We start from the raw sequence: 19,762 nt of genomic DNA on the forward strand, positions 1-19,762 counted from the left end.
CAGATTAAATATTTGTTCAATTAATAAACTTTCTTATTAATATTATTGTTATTATTACCCTTTAGTCTCCACAGGCTTCTACCATACAGGTGGAAGAAAATAATGAATAAAAGAAATGAGCATCAATTAACTTACTTATTACTAATTATTAATTATAAGCAAGTGACTCATTCTTTGCAAGGCTTGATATTTCTAAAGTATCAACTTAGGAACCCAGGACCAATTTTCTCAATGTGTTTGGCTAAAACTGTCAAGACAAAAATAGTGTAACTTTAATTTTATAGCTGCACTGGAAATTGTCTTAGATTTAGGAGGATCTCCAAATATGGTCCAGTATCGGGCACATCTACTCAGTGTCTCTGTGGTGGTTTAAAGTTATGTGCCCCAGAAAAACATGCTCTTAAATTTAATCCATTCATATGGGTATAAATCCATTATAAGCAGGACCTTCTGATAAGGCTACTTCAGTTAAGGTGTGTTCCACCTTGATCAGGATGAATCTTAATTCTATTACTAGGGTTCCTTAGTAGAGAATGAAATTCAGAGAGACAGAGAGAGGGGAAATAAAAACCACCCACAGGTGGCAGGAAACTGAACCCAGAAGAGAAGGGAGAGACCAGGAGATGTCACCGTGTGCCTTGCCATGTGGCTTGTAAAGACCCCAGGATCACGGTAGCCAACCCCAGAATGCTACAGTGTTCTGGGTATACAGTTTTTGGGGAGAAAGCACCACCCCGATGACCCCTTGATTTGGACTTTCTTATAGACTCAAAACCGATAAGCTAATAAATTGTTTAGGCTGACTCATTTCATGGTATTTGCTTGAGCAGTCTAGGAAGCTAAAACACTCCCTGTGACAAGCAATCACTCAGGCTCTTTGAATCTTGTCCAACTAATGTTGTCATGCCTGGACAATCTGCCTTACACTTTGCAAAGGCCAAATAGTCCCTGACATATTAAGCATTCCTAAAATACTCCTCCTTTACTGCTGCATCTTACTGTATTTAAACATGGCACTACTAAGTCTACTTTTCCTGAACTTCATTCAGTTCCATAATGTCTTTTGACATTTATCCTCACTTTTCATCATAAGTACTCTATACCTGTATTCATGCACTTGTTTAATGTCTGTACTTCAATGCATGGGAGTCTGCATCACCAACAAACATGTACAGAGTGCCCACAAGGTGAAAAGGGAAAACAAAACATGAATAAACTACCATCCCAGTCTTTCAGTGGATTATAGTCAAGTAAATAACTAGACCATATTTTAAATGACAACCACTACCGAAAAACTTATTAAAATATAAACATGCTGGCATTAAAATGTGCCATTGGCAAAGATAAGCATTTTCTCCATCAAAGACGTTTAAAGGTATATCAGTCTAATACTATGCAGGAGATAAAATAGGGAGGCAGATCCACAACAACTAATGTGGAAAGATTTCCAGGGCATAAGGAAAGCTGCAGAAAAGGTTTTATAGTTTTTATAATCCATTCATATTTCTAAAATTATATGCTAGGTTTCTTTGGGTATATATTTGTATGTAAATGTGCAGAAAAAGTCTATAAAACTGATAACCTATATGGAAAGAAGTCACAGTTGGGGGTAGGGGTGGGCAGTGTAAAAGTGGTCTTTCATTTTTTTATTCTGTTTTATTTTATTTTTTATTCTGTTTAATTCTTCAATAACTTTTTTCAAATCTGTACTCTATGCCCCTTTACAATAAGGCCTACTTTGAGGAGCCCATCCAAAATTGCAACCCTCTAACACACTCCCTTGCACCCGCTCCTGTTTTATTTTTTCCCATTGTTGCTATCCATTGTAACAAGGTACAGAATTAACTTATTTATTACGGCTATCGTATATTGTTTGTCTACTCCCACTAGAACGTTAAGTTTCACAAGGACAGGGATTTTTCCACTTACTAATATATCCCCAACACTAAAAACAGTACATATAGTAAACGTGCAGTATATCTTTGTTGAATGTTTATATATTCAACACGTTAAAATTTCCTTTTAAGAAACAGATGAAACACTTTATACCTCACTTTAAAAAAAGAGGTTTGAGTGGTTAAAAGGTCAGGGGGCTACTTTAGATTGTAAGGTGAAAGAACACAGGAGCAAGACTATCACTTCTCATTGCAGTATCTCTAACACAGCTGAGGATACTGAAATGCCATCTCTGCCAAAAGGAAAAGGTGTGCAAAAACTGGACTGGGGAGCTGTGCAATAGCAGGCAGGGCTATTTACAGGCACATTTGCATACAAATATATGCCTAAAGAAGCCTAGCACATAATTTTAGAAATATTTGTTATTCCTAAAATTTGATGGGAGTGTTCACATGCTTCCTTAATTGTAAATCAATATGGGAACAGATGTGTGGCACTGGGATACCAAGAGTTGAGACACAGTGAAGTACTAAAGACTTTCAAAATCCCACTCAAGAAGATTGATAGTGATGAGTGATGATCAACTGGCAGCATGCTACACATTACTCCATTTCCCGTCTATACAGAAAATATTCTTGCCAAAAAGATACTACTGTGTCCAAACAAGAAATCACTTATAAGAGCAATTTCAGCAATCATACAGTAAGATGTTCAACACTGTCCACCAGATGGATGAATGAATGAACCACCATAATAAACTAACAAACTCTCATGAGGGAAGACCTACAACCCAGTGAACATCATCCACAGAAGATATCCTGTAGTGAACCAATGAAGAATGCTTTCTGAGTCGATGATGCTACTTGAACCATGCTATTTTGTTTTATTTCTAAGAAGAAATGACTCTTTTGGTTAGAAGTACTTTTAGGAATACATTTTTAAAAACAATCCTGGGTGGGCAATGGTGGCTCAGTGGCAGAGTTCTCACCTGCCATACCAGAGACCCGGGTTCGATTCCTGGAGCCTGTCCATGCCAAAAAAAACAAAAAAAAAAAGAGCAATCCTGCCTGCAAGGAGAGGACCAAGTTCACAACACCTGGTTAAGATCCCCCTAAAACCCAACGTGACACCTGTGTAGCCATTGTCCTCCACGGGGATCAATAACACGGTGTCTAACACAGGTGAACAAATTCTTCATCAAGGTCTATGTTTTCTACGTATGAAATAGAAAGATTAATCCATATGATAAATATAATATAAGGAAAAAGAGAATCAAAAGGAGTTTTAAAATTGGGAGGTAGGAAGACTGAAAAATCTCTAGGAAAGACCTATCAATGTGGCATGAAAGATGAAGACAGACACAAGGAATGGCTTGTAGCACTCTCCCTATCTCTTAGGTCCAGCTATCTGCCACTTAAAGCAGAAAAATAAAGTGTATTCTATTTAAAAAAAGGGAAATGTCTACTAATTAAAGAAAGGTGGGTTGCATGTAATTTCTAACACAAAGTTTTCTATTTCCTTAATGAGAATTTATAGAGGTACACATTAATTTCTAGGTCTATAAAATATTTGGAACTATTTAAATAGGCTCAAATTTCCTGAAGGAGAATTAGGAAGTCCTCTGAAATACAGTCATCATTAGTCATTCAGCATTAGGACAGTTAATCAGATATAGGAAGTAAAGCTAATCAAAAGGTGCCCAGAACTCAAAGAGAAGCTGATAAAAGAGCATCTTTTGCCTGCTAAGTTACCCAGGGGATGTAAAAATCAAGTTCAACAGATTCTACCTAGTTTCTAAGCATTTTAATATCTGCTTTAGTGCAAATTAAAATCCAAATGAAATTTTGCATCTATGCTTATTATGTTTTCTAAATGACAGTAATACTAAGAGCTATAATCACTTGTCAAGGATTCCACCGAATGCTCTATATACCTGATTTTATCAATCCTCACCGCAACTTCATAACTTGCCTCTGATGGAGGAAGAAACTGAGGTTCACAGTAAAATAATCATCCCCGATTTATACAGCCCAAGGGGAGCTCAGTCAGAATTAGAACCTGCAAAATCTATGGTCCATTTCTTTTCTATTCCACGCGAACAAGATTTTGAAGTCATTTTCCCAAATGGATCAGAACCTGATACCACAACAGGAGAACAAAGTGGCGGGGTTGGGCTGGGGAACCACTCACCTCTGGATTTTCTTCTTTTACTCTTCGTGACTGCAAAACAATAATGTAACCATTAATTCACCAAATAATACCATAAAAACTAAAATCGCACAGGTTAGTTAATCATCACCATCAATGTCTTTACCTTTTCTTGAGAGAAAGCTGCTTTCCCTTCTTCACTTTTTTCATCCATCTCATCATCACTCCACTCCCAGTCACCGTCTTCGGTTTTATGAAGGTGACCACTTGACCCAGGAACTCTTCTTACCTGAATTGAAACAAACCCATGCAACTCTTCATTAGTTAAAAGCGAGCAGTGTCCCCTGCTACTGCTATTGGAGTTACACATGATACATACAACACTGAAAGTAACCTAAGTGGTTATGAATTCAGGGATAACTAGCAGTTAATAACCTTAAAGACTACACAGCCCCCAGACTTCACGCTCACCCTCTTTCCAAAAATATCATGTTCTTGAAATGCATTGCTACGCACCTGTAAAACAAAATATTTTGGAAGAACCTCACACATACAAGCCAATAAGGATCAAGCTCATCTTCCACTTTCACTTTGGTGAACATTTTATTAATTACTACACATACAAGGCCACGTAGTCTACTCCAAAATCACCTAAGGAAATGCATGCAAGCAACAGACTGCTTGACTGAGCCAAGCCAGGGAAATCAGGCAGGCTAATGAAGCACACTACACTAGGGCTATCAGCATTCTAAAACCTAAGTCAAGAAAGCAAATACCCTCCTGTTGCCACCTTGTACTTTTTCAGAACCTGACATCATGCTTGTTTTTCCAGAAGGCTGCTCAACCTACTTGAGCAAAACAAAACAGCATCAGACTATTCTTGACACATCTTGTAGTATCTGTGAAACTGGTGTGATCCCTAGGAGCACAGCATGACAATCAGCAGTCAGGCCAGTGTTTAGGGTGCAGTCAGTCGTCCTCAATTATTTCAAATTTTTGAACTAAGGTGGAGATACAATCCATAGAGCATGCTTTCCAAATGTCTTTGAGTGTGAAAAAGCAAAACTTTTAAAAGGACAGGATGACTGAGTGTGAGTCTCTGACCAAAGTAACTTACCGAAAAAAAAAAATGTATTAAGATGTGAATAAGCAAAGTAATGTAGCAGATGAACGTGATGTGAGCATAACAGCCAGTGACTCACAGAGAGAAACGTTTAGCAGAAAGAGACCTTAAAGACAATCTAGTCTAGCGTCCTTGCTTTACAGATGAGAAGACAAAGGCCCAGAAAATGACCTAAAGCCACATAGCTAGCAGGTGAAATCAAGGCAAGAAACAAAGCCCTCTGACTCCCATTCAAATGAATCTCCATGGCAGTCAAAAAAAGAAGTTTTCTAAAAATGTCCTGTGGAGATTTTGAAAAACTATGATAAGTAAAGCGACTATTTAATAGAAAATAATTATTTATAGCACAGGAACTTACTTGTTCCTAAGGGAAATACCACAGTATTTAAACTTAAAGTAAGCATTTATACATGACACATCAATGTGAAGCCATTAAAAACAACAACAAAAAGACCCACACAGGCTTAGGGTTGGATTTGATTGATTTGAGTATACTACCAGGTGGAACCTGCAAAAGTTAAGTCTGACTTCCAGCTCTAGAGGATCTGCGTTCCAACACTATACCAACATGGAAAGTAAAAAAAGCAAGTAAAACATCTTATTCCTAATTACAAATGGTTACATTCATTTTTTAGATGCTTTTTACTCCACTCCAAATATATATATATATATATTTTTTTTTTTAACTGATTTACTTTTAAGACACTTAGTACTTAGTAAAACCTCTTCTGCACTTGGCATAAGATTATTTTTCCATTTGCATTTTGAATCATTGTAAAGACTTATTCTAATGATAGTGATTTTAATGGTGCTTATTGATGCTGGTAAAGAACTGTAGAAAGAATGCTGAAATGCACTTTAGGATTATCAGAACAGATTGCTCATTTTGAAAGTGACAAAGAAATGGCTAAGGAAAGAAAATAACTGTTGACATAAAATAAGATTATTTTTTTTGAACAATGCCAATTATGGCAAAAGCAACAAAAAAGGAAAATATATTAATGGCTACATTTAAAGGAAAGAATTTAAAGTCACATCTATTTAAAAGCGTACACTAAACTAAGAATGAGAAAACATGTAAAATTGTGTCTCAGAAACAGAATAAAAACTACATTTCCTGAAATTGTAGAAATGAAATATGATTGATGAATTAGTATTCTCCAAGTACCCACCTAAGATATTACACAAAAGAAATCTCTCTTTTGGAAAACAGGCAGAGATAGTCCCCCTCATGCCCCCAAATTTATCTTATCCTCCTTTTCCCCTGATGACTCTCCATTTACAAAATCTGTCAATTTCAATTCCAGAAGCAGGATGCAACTATATACAATAAAATGGCCATCTTCTCTCACTTCTGTTTTATTTTAGAATGATAGCAGTTTCCCGCTTAGTTTTATTTGGTGGAATAGAAAAAAATAAAGCAAAATGTCTAGGATCATAGCCCCAGACATTGAGAGAAACAGTAGGATCAGCCTTCAGGCAATAAATATTGGTTGGACAAATAAGTGTTGAACAAATTAAGACACCGAATGTTCAAAAACTTATGTGAGCTAAAACAGTGGTATAACAGTAGCAAGAATAAGAATACAAGTTCATCTTTGAGGAAATTCCTCAGTTTACTCCTAGGAGAACATACGCAGCATAACTTGAAATCCAGGTTTCATGGTGTATTTGTGGGACATTTAGCTTGACAGAAGAGACCAAAAATCAATTTTTAAAAAGTTGCATTCTTGAAAGGAGTTTTAGTGAGTTTCAGGGATGGGTGGAAACAACTTTCATCTTTCAGAACCAAGGAAACTAACTTTCACATAGTTTGACAAATGGCCTTCTTATTTGGGAACTGAAGAACGCTTTGCAAAATAAAAACTCTCTCTATCTCTCCAACTCTATCTCTACCTCAAATCTTCTATACTTAACCCCTTAGTCCCCATAATGATGAGAACAGAGGTTACTCACCCTTGGAACTCTGATTGCATTACTGTAATTACACCTGCATTACTGTAATTACACCTTCTTTTAAATTATTTGCTCACTTGGTAAAGGTGCAATGATTTTTATTCTCTATTTTCTATCAGGGGTTATGAATAAAATCTACTGCTTCTAAGATAAATGAGTGCAATTTAAGTAATACCTAGAGGTAGTCATGACCCCATAAATTCCTTGGGTCATAGGAGGCAAAGATTAGGTTAGAAAAAGTTTTACATGCAGTTACATTTATTCCCAAGATCAGGACTAAAATATAATGGAACAGTTATATTTATATCACACCTCTGGAAAGGAAAGTGATATTTCCTTCTCTTGTCTCTTTATAAAAATCCATTTTAAAAATTAAACAAAGTTCTGATTCCTATGAGTAAAGGAGTTGGGAAAAACTGGATAAAGCAGGGTGTGGCTCACTGGCCGTTCCAAGGTCACTGGGAAGAAGTCAGTGATGGGCCAGGAGGCAGCAGCAGGGAGAGGGCAAGATGGGCAGATGGAGCCCGTCACCAGGGCAGCTAATTCTTTCCCAGGCATCCCTCTGAATAGGAGCTTTCTATATCTTATTAGGGCTCACCATTTGCATACAATGCCTTGAAGGTGCCACCTGGCCCCTGACACCAGAACAGAAGAGAAGGATAACAAGGAAGGCATAAGAGGACAAGAGACGAACTCTCTCTATATACAGGATGTTAAATATGTCAGAACTTGAACTGTGTGTCTCTGACACACTCCAGAACAAAAACTGAATGCGACACAAAGACACGCAGACTAAAATTTAGTAGAATTTGCCTGAATCCTGCATGCCCCCACTCCAGCCTAAGGCAACCACCAGCTTCTTCCACTGCCTCTCCCTGGACTTGGGCTTTCAGAATGCCTTGCAATGGTCCTTCCTTCTCTCCTGAGGATCCCTGTGTCCACCCTCTCTGATCGTGCTGAACACACTGTCTGGGGACTGCGGCCTAAGCCTGGGAGACCCGCAAAGCCCACTGGTTTCAGGTCTGCCCATCAAGGATGCACGGAACACAGCAGAAAGCAATCTATACTAAAGTTTCCATTACTGGGTGTTCTATTGACTAGAAGAACAAAAACTGTTTCTAATTCACTGTTACTTAAAATGTCCTTGAGGCACAGCCATATGCACCAGAAGCCTTTCAGATCATCAAAAATTAACAAAAACAGATGTGGTAAGGTTTTAACAACAAACATTTGACTTATTTCCCCATCTGATACTCTCACATCTGCCCTCTTGGACCCCCACCTCTGCCAGCACCCAGACCCACCCCTGCCGCCTCACAACACACTCCAGCCTTCAGAGTCTCTCCTGACCGGCCCCATCAGCCCCTTCCTGTTTCACTTCTCATCACACAAGGCCTAGAGCCCACAGGCCACTCTCTCAACACTGCACTTCCTAAAAGTACCCTACCCTACCACCATGTCCTCTGGCTACCTGTGCCTTCCTGGGAGGAAGGTCATGGGTCAGCCCAAACAATGCCCCCACTCCGGAAGGGCAGGCTGCCGGGTGCCCTCAGAGATTTCACTAGCCACTCCTGGCTGGACAGCAGACGCCACAACCCTGCCACTCAAAGCGTGGGCTATGGACCCACAGCAGGAGAAGTGAGGAATCTTGGGTCCTATCTCAGACCCACTAAATCAGAATCTTCATTTCAACGAGATCCCCAGGTGTCCGCACACTCACTCAGGTTTGAGGAGTGCTGCGGCGGACAACATGCTCCCTCACCCTTAGATTCTTCCCTCTTCTCCAGCCCAAAATACCAGCTAGCAATGATATGATGCACATGACGCACTTTAAGTATTTAATTTAATTTAACTTAATTTTTACAATAGCCCACTGTGGTGCAAACTAGTCTATTCCCTCCTTTTTCCAGAGCGAAAATGGAAGCTCGGGGAAATCAAAATGAAATAACGAGCCCAAGCTCACACAGCTGGGAGGTGACTGCCAGGATGCAGGCCAGGAGGCTGGTCCCTGGGGCCCCATCCTGGTCTCAGTCCACTGCTACTCACAGAAGTGCCCTAACCCTTAAAATAACCTCACCTGCCACCCTAAGACCACCACGTCCATCCAACTTATACCCCCAGCCCTCACTTCCTAATTAATTTCCTCACACTCTCACTCCTTTCTCTCAGCCTCTCTTTCTCCTGTGCACAAGGAAAATGGATTCCTTTTCCTTTACAAGGACAACACCTCTTGCTGTGCTCTTCATTTATCTCTTCACTTATTTGTTCCTTCAGGACATTTACAGCCAACCCCTGGCTCCTCTACATGCATCTAGAAACATGCTAAGGTCTCTTTTGGGCTTTTATAAAACAAACAGAGGGGAGCGGAGTGCTTTGATTTTGCTTCTGTCTTAAGCAACCACTCCATCCTTCTTCTCTTCATTATCAACATTTCCTAAAAATAGCCCACAATCGCTGCCCTCACGTACATATCCCATCCTCACTCTTTAATCTGCCTTTGTTAGGCTACCACAATTGTACTTGAACTTTCTAAGATTTAATCATCTTCTGTGTAATGCTCTTCTCTGGCACAATAACTGACTCATAGATGTAACTGAACCACCTGCTTTTACTTCAAGCTCTCTCCAACCCTGGGTTGGACACTGTTCCTTCTACTCTTGCCCTTCCCACTCTCCTAATGTTCTTTTTTCTTCTGTCCTTACATGGCTGCTCCTGGTTCTAGCTACCACCCTCATGAGTGCACACAAACTTCCCCCCATGACATCCCCCAACTCATCTAAACTGATGACTTTGGAAACGTCATCACTTAGTTTTCTTTTCTCAGTGGTGCCTATTGTAGATGAATGCCCTACCAATTTCTCCAATTGAGTCTGACATCTCCACCCCAGCTTCATTCTCATGTGTGTCTGGTCTTGCCTGTTTTAGTTAACACTGCTAACTAAACTCCCTCTGTCTTGTTGGTCAAAATGCACAGTCATATAAGCTTCTAATAGGAGTGCAATAATTAACCTGACAGGTGCAATAAACCTGACAGGTGCAATAACGAACTACTCTAATTTTGTCTTTCACAACCCCCATCTAGCAAATACCACATTCTGCCAAGTTTACTTTTCCAGTTGCCACTCTGCTGGTTAAGGTTCTCCATCTCCTCCCTCCTTTTGAAACAGACTCCTAAATGATGCCCTGACCTCTACCACCTGCCTATTTAATCCTTCATGATGGCACTGGCAGCACAGAAACATTTTCTTAAAAAACCTACAAGCAGGCGGGTGATGGTGGCGCAGTGGCAGCGTTCCTGCCTGCCATGCTGGAGACCTGGGTTCCCGGTGCCTGCCCATGCCAAAAAAAAAGACCTACAAGCATTCACAGCTGTCCATAGAATGCATTCAAGTTTCTTAATATTCAAGTCTTCCCATGCCTAGCCTGGAATTACATTTTCAGATTTATTTCCCACCACATCCCTTCAGACAGAGAGCCTCCAGTTTGTGCACATATTACATACTTTCATGGCTCTACCATTTTGCCTATGCCACCCCTTGGCCTGATTTATGTTCATCTATTTTCTTCTCATCCAGGAAGCTTTTGCCAAGCCTCCAAATCTGAATTTTGCTTACAACCTTTTTATTGTTCTACTCTGTATTACATTTAACAGATGAAAAACCAAACTGAATACTCCTGCAGGGCAGAGAGCTTGCTTTACTCTTTTAAAAAAAAAATCACTTAATTATTTATTCAATCGACAGAGTTTTATTGAATACCTATTTTTGTGGCAAGCTCCAAACAAAAGTTGAATAGAACAAAAGCCTATACCTTGGAGGAATTCTCAATCCAGAAAGGTGGACAGACATTTAAACTAATAATTTCAACACAATGTGGCTGTTATAACAAAGATACTCACAAATGGCTGTGAGACTGCAGAAAAGAGTATGCCTATTTACTGAGGAACAGCATGAAAGGCTGGCTGATGAGGGAGCAGAAAAAGCCCATCCTGCAGAGAAAGGGAGTGGCATTCCATACGGAGAGAGGTAAGAACTTGTCAAGTACCACTAACTCACGTACCATCACGGGATCACAAGGTACTGGGGCTTGGGGGCTGGGTTCAAGGAAATGGCTAAGAATCAGGCTGGAAAAACAGTGCAAAGAACCTTGTACAGTAAGACTGGCACATTCAAAAACCTACAGGAATATATGTTATTTTTCACAAAAAAAAGAAGAAAAAAGCTGATGTGATGAATGCACAGCTATTATGATACTGTGAACCACTGATTGTGCACTTTGGATGATTACATGGTATGTGAATATATAATACGCATCAATATAAAAATAAAAGCTTACAGGAGCTGAGCCGCAGGCCAGGCGAGGATTTTGGTGCCATCCCAAGGGAGTGCCCAGCATCAGCTGACAGCTGCCACAGGGATGCAGCCCCTTTACTGCCAGTCCTGATTTTTCAAGAGAAGTGGAAAACTTTGACTTCTACATGAATTCTCTTGATTTTTTTTAATGTTACCAAGTATTTCAGTTAAAAAAAAAATTCCTCTATATATCCCCCAAAAATGATATCTGTGAGACAACTCTGGCCTGTGAGTGTGCATTCTCTGTTGGAAGCCAAATCAGCAGATTTCAAATTCGGACAATGGGAACACAGAGAAGTCTTTCGAGTGGGTACCGGGGGGGGGGGGGGGGGGGGGGGGGGGGGAGGTGAGAAGGAGAAGGGTGACCAAATTTGGAATTCTAGAAGTGGAGCAGAGGAGGTACTGGGGATTGAGGGTGACAAAGACCAGAAAGAAAACAGTGTTGTTAATTGTTGCTACTGGCACATAACAAATCACACCAAAACGGAGTGGTTTAAGCTGCAACACAGTCAGGGAAGCTGCATGGCAGTCAGATTTGCTTCTGCAGAGGCTCAAGCCCCACTGCGAGTACAGGACAGACCCCAAATCGGGACAAGCCCTTCCCAAATTCCTGACACACAAAGACAGTGCAAGATAATGACCTGACTGCTGTTGTTTTACGAAGGCTGTTGGTGAGGGCTTAAAGGAAACTGAGGGAAATATTAGAAGCTACAGGAAGAGGGTACCCTTTTAGGTAGCAGCAGTTTGGCGAATGTCGTCTGGTATAATATGGAATATAGAAACGTACCTAATGAACTCAGTGATTTAGCTAAAGCAATTTGCAGGCAAGATACTTAAAATGACACCTGAGTTCTGCATGCTGCCTATGCTAAAAGGTGAGTGAAGAGAGATGAGCTAAAGAACAAATTATTAAAGATAAAACTGTTCCTCATTCCCAGCCTCTTTCCTGATATTAAATGATTCTCAAACCAAGAAATGGCCTCAGAAGAAGGGTCAAATCCAGGATGTGATTCTAAGATCCTTTGTTAAGATTTAAGAAAGATGTAAGGCAGTGCCTCACAGACTCTTTCAGGCAGACTGGAGGCCTTCTAAGGAGCTTTAGTACATGCCTCCCAGATCCTCTCCATTAGAAGTAGGGCTTCTAAGAATCTTAAGGACATTATTCCACAACAGTCTCACAGGGAGCTCAAGAAAGACACAGAGTCTAGTAGCCATGGCTATTGTCTAATGAAGTGCAACAAACAGATTAAAAAAAAACATGAAGTTTTTAAGAAACATGCACTATGAAATATCTACCAGGTTAGACTAAAATAAACAGAGAAAGAACAAAATGAAGAGAGGATTTTGGACCCTCAACATTTTATGGGTAAGAAGCAGCCCTAGAAAGCCATTCAGAAAAGAAGGATAACTCAAAGGGCAGAGTCAAGAATCCAGAGAGGGTAACGAAGAGCCCAGAGAACAGGGAAATAGGAATGAACTCTAATAAAGGAAATAGCAACATTGCAGATCTCAGAATTGCCATAGAACTGGGTACCTTCCAATTTCTCTCCCATTCTGAGGCAGGCCTTAAGGTGCTGGTCCTCCTGCTTAGTTTAGGTCTGAGGGGAGGGGCAGATGATTTGTGTCCTGAGTTCATAGGTTTTCAGGTTGAGAAGCTATAACTAAGGAACTGCTCCTGAGGCACTTCACTGTACCATCATCCACGACTTTGACACTGAGCTTAATGCCATAATGGGATGAGAACTTTGGAGGGTCTTAGGAGTGAGACAGCATACTTTGAATGTTGGAGAGTCAGGAATTTTTATAGCCAGAGGGTGGTCTATAGCAAATTGCTTTTTTACAAAGATGCCCATAAAGCATAATCAGTCACGTATGTTCTTCTACAAGAGAGGAAGTCCAGCGACCATTCCTTGAATCTGGATTAGTTTGTATCTTGCTTGTAACCAACAGAATGAAGAACGGCTACAACTTGGCTTTCTAAGATAGATCAGAAAAGGCAATCCACCATCCTCCTTGCTCACTGGAATGCTTGCTGCTGAAGCTTCCAGCCATGGCCTTCATGCCACCAGGAAGCCCAACCTGAACCACAAAGAGAGGCTGTGCGACTACACAAAAAGAAAGAGGAACACCTGGCCAGTCTCCAGTTGCTCTAATCCTGGTTTTTTCAGCTCCAGTGTCCATTTCATTGCAACTGCATGAGACTAGAAACCACCAACCATGGTTTTCCCAAATCCTGACTCACAGGGACAGTGAGACACAGTAAAATGATCATTGTGTTTTAGATCAATAAGTCTAGGGTAATTTGTTGAAGATGTAATCATGTCCCCCACAAAAAGCATGTTCAGGTCCCAATCACTGGTATTGTCCATGTGAACCCATTTATGAGCAAGATCTTTGAAGATGTTATTAGCTAAGGAGTGCCCAAACTGAATGAGGCTGGGTCTTAATCTAATTTAGCTGAAGCCCTCATAAACAGGAAATAAAAAGGAAATTGGACACAGAAAGAGAAGCCATGGGGAGCAGCCAGAAGCTGGAAGTCAAAAGAACCCAGAAGAGAAAGAAGACTGATACTGCCATATGCATTGCCTTGTGATGGAAAAGCCAAGGAACCCCAAAGATTGCCAGTCAGTCAGAAGATACCAATCCTGGGAGGAAGCAAGCCTTCTAGCCTCCTAAAATGTCACTCAATAAATTCCTATTGTTTAAGCCAAACCATTGAACGGTATTTGTTTTAGCAGCTAGGAAACTAAAACACACAGTAATAGATAATCAGAATAATAAGGATGGCAATAAGGTAATTTATTGAATTTAACTTTTATTTGTGTATACTTAGTAATTCTTTGAAAATTAGGAGATCACACTGGACATCTACATGCTAGATAACACAGTCTTCCATACTTTGTTTCTTGGTCAGTGTTTTCTGACTGTAGATATTCTGGACCTCTGAATACTCAGATTTCAATTTATACTTAGAAATTATTGCCCTCTGTTATGGTCAGATTCATTGGCCAAGTGGTGGTACCTATTTGTCTGGTTGGGCAAGCGCTGGCCTATCTGTTGCAATGAAGACATTTCATAGAACTAAATCATAATCACGTCAGCTGCATCCACAGCTGATTCCATTTGTAATCAGCCAAGGGGAGTGTCTTCTTTAATGAGTGATGTTCATCTGATCACTGGAAACCTTTTAAGGAGGATTCAGAAGAGACAGGCTCTCTTCCTGATTTGGCTCACGAGCCTCTCCTGTGGAGTTCGTCCAGAACCTCCATCGGAATTGTCAGCTTCACAGCCTGCCCAGCGGATTTTGGACCCTGAGTTCCTGCAGTCACGTGAGACACTTTTATAAATTTTATATTTGCGAGTGTTCCCTGTTGATTCTGCTTCTCTAGAGAACCCTAACTAATACACCCTCTGACCATGTTACTACAAATTAAAACACCAAGAAGTAAAAAACCCACTTCTATTAGTCATAAATAAGTAGATACACAGTTAAGTCTACTTTTTTGCCAGTGATTCCCATTTACAATTTTTGATCTTTTCAATGCTTATCTAGTTCTGCCAAAATGTGGCATTCCCTTTTTCTAGAATGTAAAAGGGCAGAAAAAAGGAAACAGAAATGTTCTGTAGGCAATTAGGAGAAATTCTAGAGAAACAAAGACTTTTATAATTCAATAATAACTATTCAAAACACACCAGGCTAGTTCAGCGAAGGACACATTTGTAGTAACTTACTTAAAATACTTTAACTTTTCCTAATGTGGAAACAATCAAATTTGATAAATGTTGCTTTTCAGTTAATGCTATTGGAATTTTATAACTTTGGAAATCCAATGTGAAAGGGTAATAACTCGAAAGAAAATGCTCTGAGGTTGGAAGGGAACTATTCTGAAGAAGTAGCACAAAACACAGAGAAGCAATTATATTTCTTATTTCTCTTTCAATCCTATCAAACCTCCAATATGGCATTTTCCCAAGTTTGGCTGACAAAGAACAATGATAACAACTAAGAGCCAAGAAAGCAGTATCCAATTTTGCAGCCAATGCCTTTGAGAACTAAGGCTCCTGCTGGAATGGGTGCCAAGCTGATCTGTAACTTTAGCTAATAAAGAAGACAATGAGAACCTTCTGTCCTTGTAAGACAAATAGCAGAGATGAAAAAAACACACTTCACGTAAAACCAAAGGAAGAAGGAGAAAATAAATATTTCAGACTGGAGCAGAAGAGAAGCTGCTCCGGGTAGAGCAGTAAGTTACAAATCAACTTACTACGGAAGAAGAGGAAAAATGAAAAAGAAGAATATAAAGTCAACTAACTGAATACAGCCCCAGACAGGAAGCAAAAGGCAGCATAACTGACTGCTAAACCAGAAGAATTCTAATAAGCAACAGAGAAAACATACTGTGATTGTCAGTTCTATGTGTCAACTTGGCTAGGCTACAGCCCCCAGTTATTCAATCAAAAATTAACCTAGGCATTGCTGTGAAGGTATTTTGTAAATGTGATTAAAGCCCATAATCAGTTGACTTCTACGTAAGGGAGATTACCCTAGATAATCTGGGTGGGACTGAGTTAATGCACTGAAAGGCCTTAAGAGCAGACTGAGGCTTCCTTCCAGGAGAAATTCTACCTGTGCATAGCCTGCCCTGCCTGACGGCCCACCCTATGGATTTCAGACTTGGTTAGCCAGCCCCCAAAATCATTTAAACCAATTTCTTGCAATGAACCTCTTAATATAGATTTCCTACTGGTTCTATGTCTTTGGTTGAACCTGACTGACACACACACTAAATCCAGCAGCCTCACTGCTGGTCTTGAACAGCAAAATGCAAATTAGCTAGTAGCAGAGCAATACCAATAAAAGCATCCACTGGATTTTGATAATGGAATATGTTAATGTCTCCAAGTGAAATATAAAGAAGTTGAACAGAAAAGGGCAATAAAATGGCAACTAACTAAGATGATATGAATTACCATAACATAAAGATTGTATCCTTACCTTGTAAACACCTAACATAAAGATTAGGGGTCAGTCACTGGTTAAGCATCATTTATATGAAGTCTGAGTCATACAATCAACATCACCACCTTCGAAACCCTTCTGTCAAAAACTAAATCGGCTTAGCGAATAATGGCCCACAGAAAACACCTGGAAAGGTATTGAGATCCATCGATTTTTGTGGAATGAAAACTGCATACATAATACGAATAAAGTTCAGATTCAGCAACCCTTACACAGAATATAATACAGGGAATATTCACAATATTTATAATTTCACTAAGATATTCGATTTGAAAAATGGATACAATCACTTTAGAATAACTGTTAGATGTCAGGACCAAGGAGTTTCTCTGGCTGCTTTAAAGATGTATTTTAGGGATTACTCAGTTTATAAGCCCTGAGAAAATGGCAGCCATATGGCTCTGTAAAAGTAGGCCCTTGCATAGTACGTTTCCGGCGTGCTGTCCATTATCAAGGACCAAGTCAAATCTTACCAGCTGCCTAGAGAGAGATGCATAATGCATCTCTTTCATTATGAAAAAGAAAATTTAGAAAGCAGTTGCTATCTGTGTCTCCCAGGAACAGAGCTTTATAGTTTCTCACTGTATATTGGCATATGAGGCTCAGATAAAAGCATATTTATTTTTTCTGATTATAAAATTAATACAGCATCCATATCATGAAATAGCAAATAGCAAGTATTACACAGATCAACAAAATACATTAAGTGCAAACAACTAAAAGAGAACAGGAGTGTCCATCACTGTGTAAAAGAAAAAGAAGGGAGGTTGCTATTTTTAGATGCATTTATACATTTATATACACACACAGCATATCTGGAAGGATTTACAGAAGGTAGGCATGGCTTTTGGGTTGAGAGGGAGACTTAATGTTCACTGCATTGTGCATTTCAAGGAGCCCAAACAAGTAACACCTTTTTCACCCTCCCTGGTTTTGAACTGATTCAGAAATAAGACGAATAGGCCTAGAAGGGGCCAAAATATCACTCACATTACTGCTAAAGTTGATATTTGAGTTTGGCTTAAATGTTGAGCAAGCAGCCTTCCGTGGTGAACTGACCTCTGGATTTAGACCAATGTAACAGACCAAAGTAACATATCCTGTCACCAGCAATGCTGACCAGCACATTCATGGCCATGGTGACCCAGGGCACCTCTGAGAGCAAAGGGGGAAGGGGGCGCAGCTGGCCAAAGTGCCCAATTTCTCCCTCCAAACTCAAGAGTCAGACAAAACACTGGGCACAGAGAGGCCAAGGATGGTTTTCTAAAGGAGCAGCAGGAGTAGAGAAGACATTCTCCCTGCCTTCTTCACCCAGTATATCCTCTCATATTTGAATTTTATTATTTTGCATGACACTCAGATAAAAGACCAAGTATTTAAAAACTAAAGAAATGCATGGAAATCTTTCCATGTTTAAAAAATTAAAACAATATGATAGTATATAAAACAAAGTAAAAGTAACCACTTCCTATTTCTAAACAATGTACAAAGATTGTGACTTTTCTGGGAGGCAGGGATGATAGAAAGATGAATTGCCTGACAAATTTTCAAGAACTAAAAATGAGAAAAAAAAGAAAAACTTCTAAATGCTTGACATGGCTATAAAAAATGATAATGGGGTCAAAACAAAAATGACGATGGGGTCAAAAACAACATTTTTAATATCTGACCTTTTTACACAATTCTGGAATGGAGACTCAACATTCCAATCAACTATCAGTCTAGTCAATAAAACCGTTCTCAAATGTTTTAACACACAAGAAAAGTAAAAAGGGATCATATTTATTTATGCTGTTTTCAAGTTTTCTTGGCTAGGTAGAAGAGTTTATATTCTTCTACATTATGTCTATAGAATAATGGATTCTGTTGTTTTTATTAATCTGGTATTTGCTTTAAAATTTTGAAGATATTAAGAGAATATTCCTGCATATATAAGACAATTGGAGCAGGGAAAGCATATGCCCTGTGTATAAGATGTACCAAATACATATTAGTGGAATGAATAACTAAAGTTTTTCCACAGCCAGGAGAAATCCTTGGCCAAAGCAAAACTTAGTGCCAGGAGGGACCTTCTTCTATCCCTCCTCAACCTCTCCGTTCAAAGGTGCTAGAGTTTGGTGGCATGGCTTCAGAGTTGTTGAGAGGATCTAAAGAAAAAGGCAAGTTAAAACCCCTATTGGTTTGTAAAACCCCTTTAGTTCCTCATACCTATTATTCCCAGACACAGAATATAGCCAAAATTTGCTGCAATGGACAGAAAACCTCACTCTGTGAGCAACTGGTCATTCCTAAGAACCAGCACCCATACAGAGACCAGTGCAAGCACAGGTACTTAAGAAATATTCATTGAAATATTAATTGAAGTCATCCTAGGCTAAAACATAAGGCACAGGAAAGTTCTGGGACAAGGTACCTCAATTTGAGACTCAAAGGCCTTTTACTATGTCCTCAGAAAACTACCACTCTTTGCCATCAAGGACCCTTTTATTTTGGGTGACAACAAATAGAGATGAGTATGGGGAGGCTGAAGAGCTTACTTTATTCTATCTGCTTAAGCAAAGTAGCAGGTGGCGTCAAGAAAATTCTGCACCTTCCTCTAAGCATCTGAAGATCCAGAGAGGAAATGGCATAGTTCTCAAAGCCAAATAACAATAAAGCTGAAATCAAAATGGACAGGCCCATATGCCTCCGAGATGACGTATGAGCACCCTACTGTGCTGGGCATAATTCAAAAGAGCAAACAGGTCCTTGTTGGTTCACTGAAATAATTTTCCCTTTGCAACCAATTCATTTCACTATCCTGCAGTTTGCAAAGGGCAGAGACCTCAGATGTGAGTTCAGTTTGAAAACGCCCACACAAAGCACTGACTTGTACTCTGGATTGAAAGGGCAAAGGCTCTGATTCCAGCACAAGTTTGAAGTGAGAAGAAAGAAAAGTTGATGATTATATCACAAGGTTTACAGGCAGAAACACATCCCAAAGTTAAAATGCCTTCTCTAATTCCATCTTTCATTACAGTTCACTCCATATACGTCCTCCCAAGTTTTACTCATCCAAGAGTTACAAAAATGAAACAAGACAAGGAATCCTGTGCATGCCCATTGGGGGCCGCAGCCTGACAGGAGGACAATATAGAAAAGGCCAAGGAAAGTGCCTAAGGCATGGGTGGTTTGCACAGAAACACAACCTAGCTGTGGTGCCATTTCCCTAAATGCATGGACCAAAGAGGCAGAGAGATTTTTATCACTCAGCAACAGTGACATGTG

General features: G+C 39.7%; 1 protein-coding gene across 5 annotated transcripts in view; it reads right to left on the minus strand.

The window, feature by feature from the left end:
* The window catches only part of STK39 (serine/threonine kinase 39), a 332,438-nt gene that overhangs the window by 133,210 nt on the left and 179,466 nt on the right, over positions 1 to 19,762 (minus strand). For all 5 annotated transcript variants that reach the window (XR_013172832.1, XM_077154062.1, XM_077154065.1 and 2 more), the window contains exons 11-12: positions 4,211 to 4,333; positions 4,087 to 4,116 (exon numbers count right to left, since the gene is read on the minus strand). Coding sequence is in view for 4 of the 5 variants with exons in the window: in XM_077154062.1 (XP_077010177.1) it covers positions 4,087 to 4,116; positions 4,211 to 4,333 (153 nt within the window). In the remaining variant the exon portion in view is untranslated. The remainder of the gene's footprint in view (positions 1 to 4,086; positions 4,117 to 4,210; positions 4,334 to 19,762) is intronic.

Source organism: Tamandua tetradactyla, chromosome 3 (genome assembly GCF_023851605.1).
Source record: "Tamandua tetradactyla isolate mTamTet1 chromosome 3, mTamTet1.pri, whole genome shotgun sequence".
NCBI lineage: Eukaryota > Metazoa > Chordata > Mammalia > Pilosa > Myrmecophagidae > Tamandua > Tamandua tetradactyla.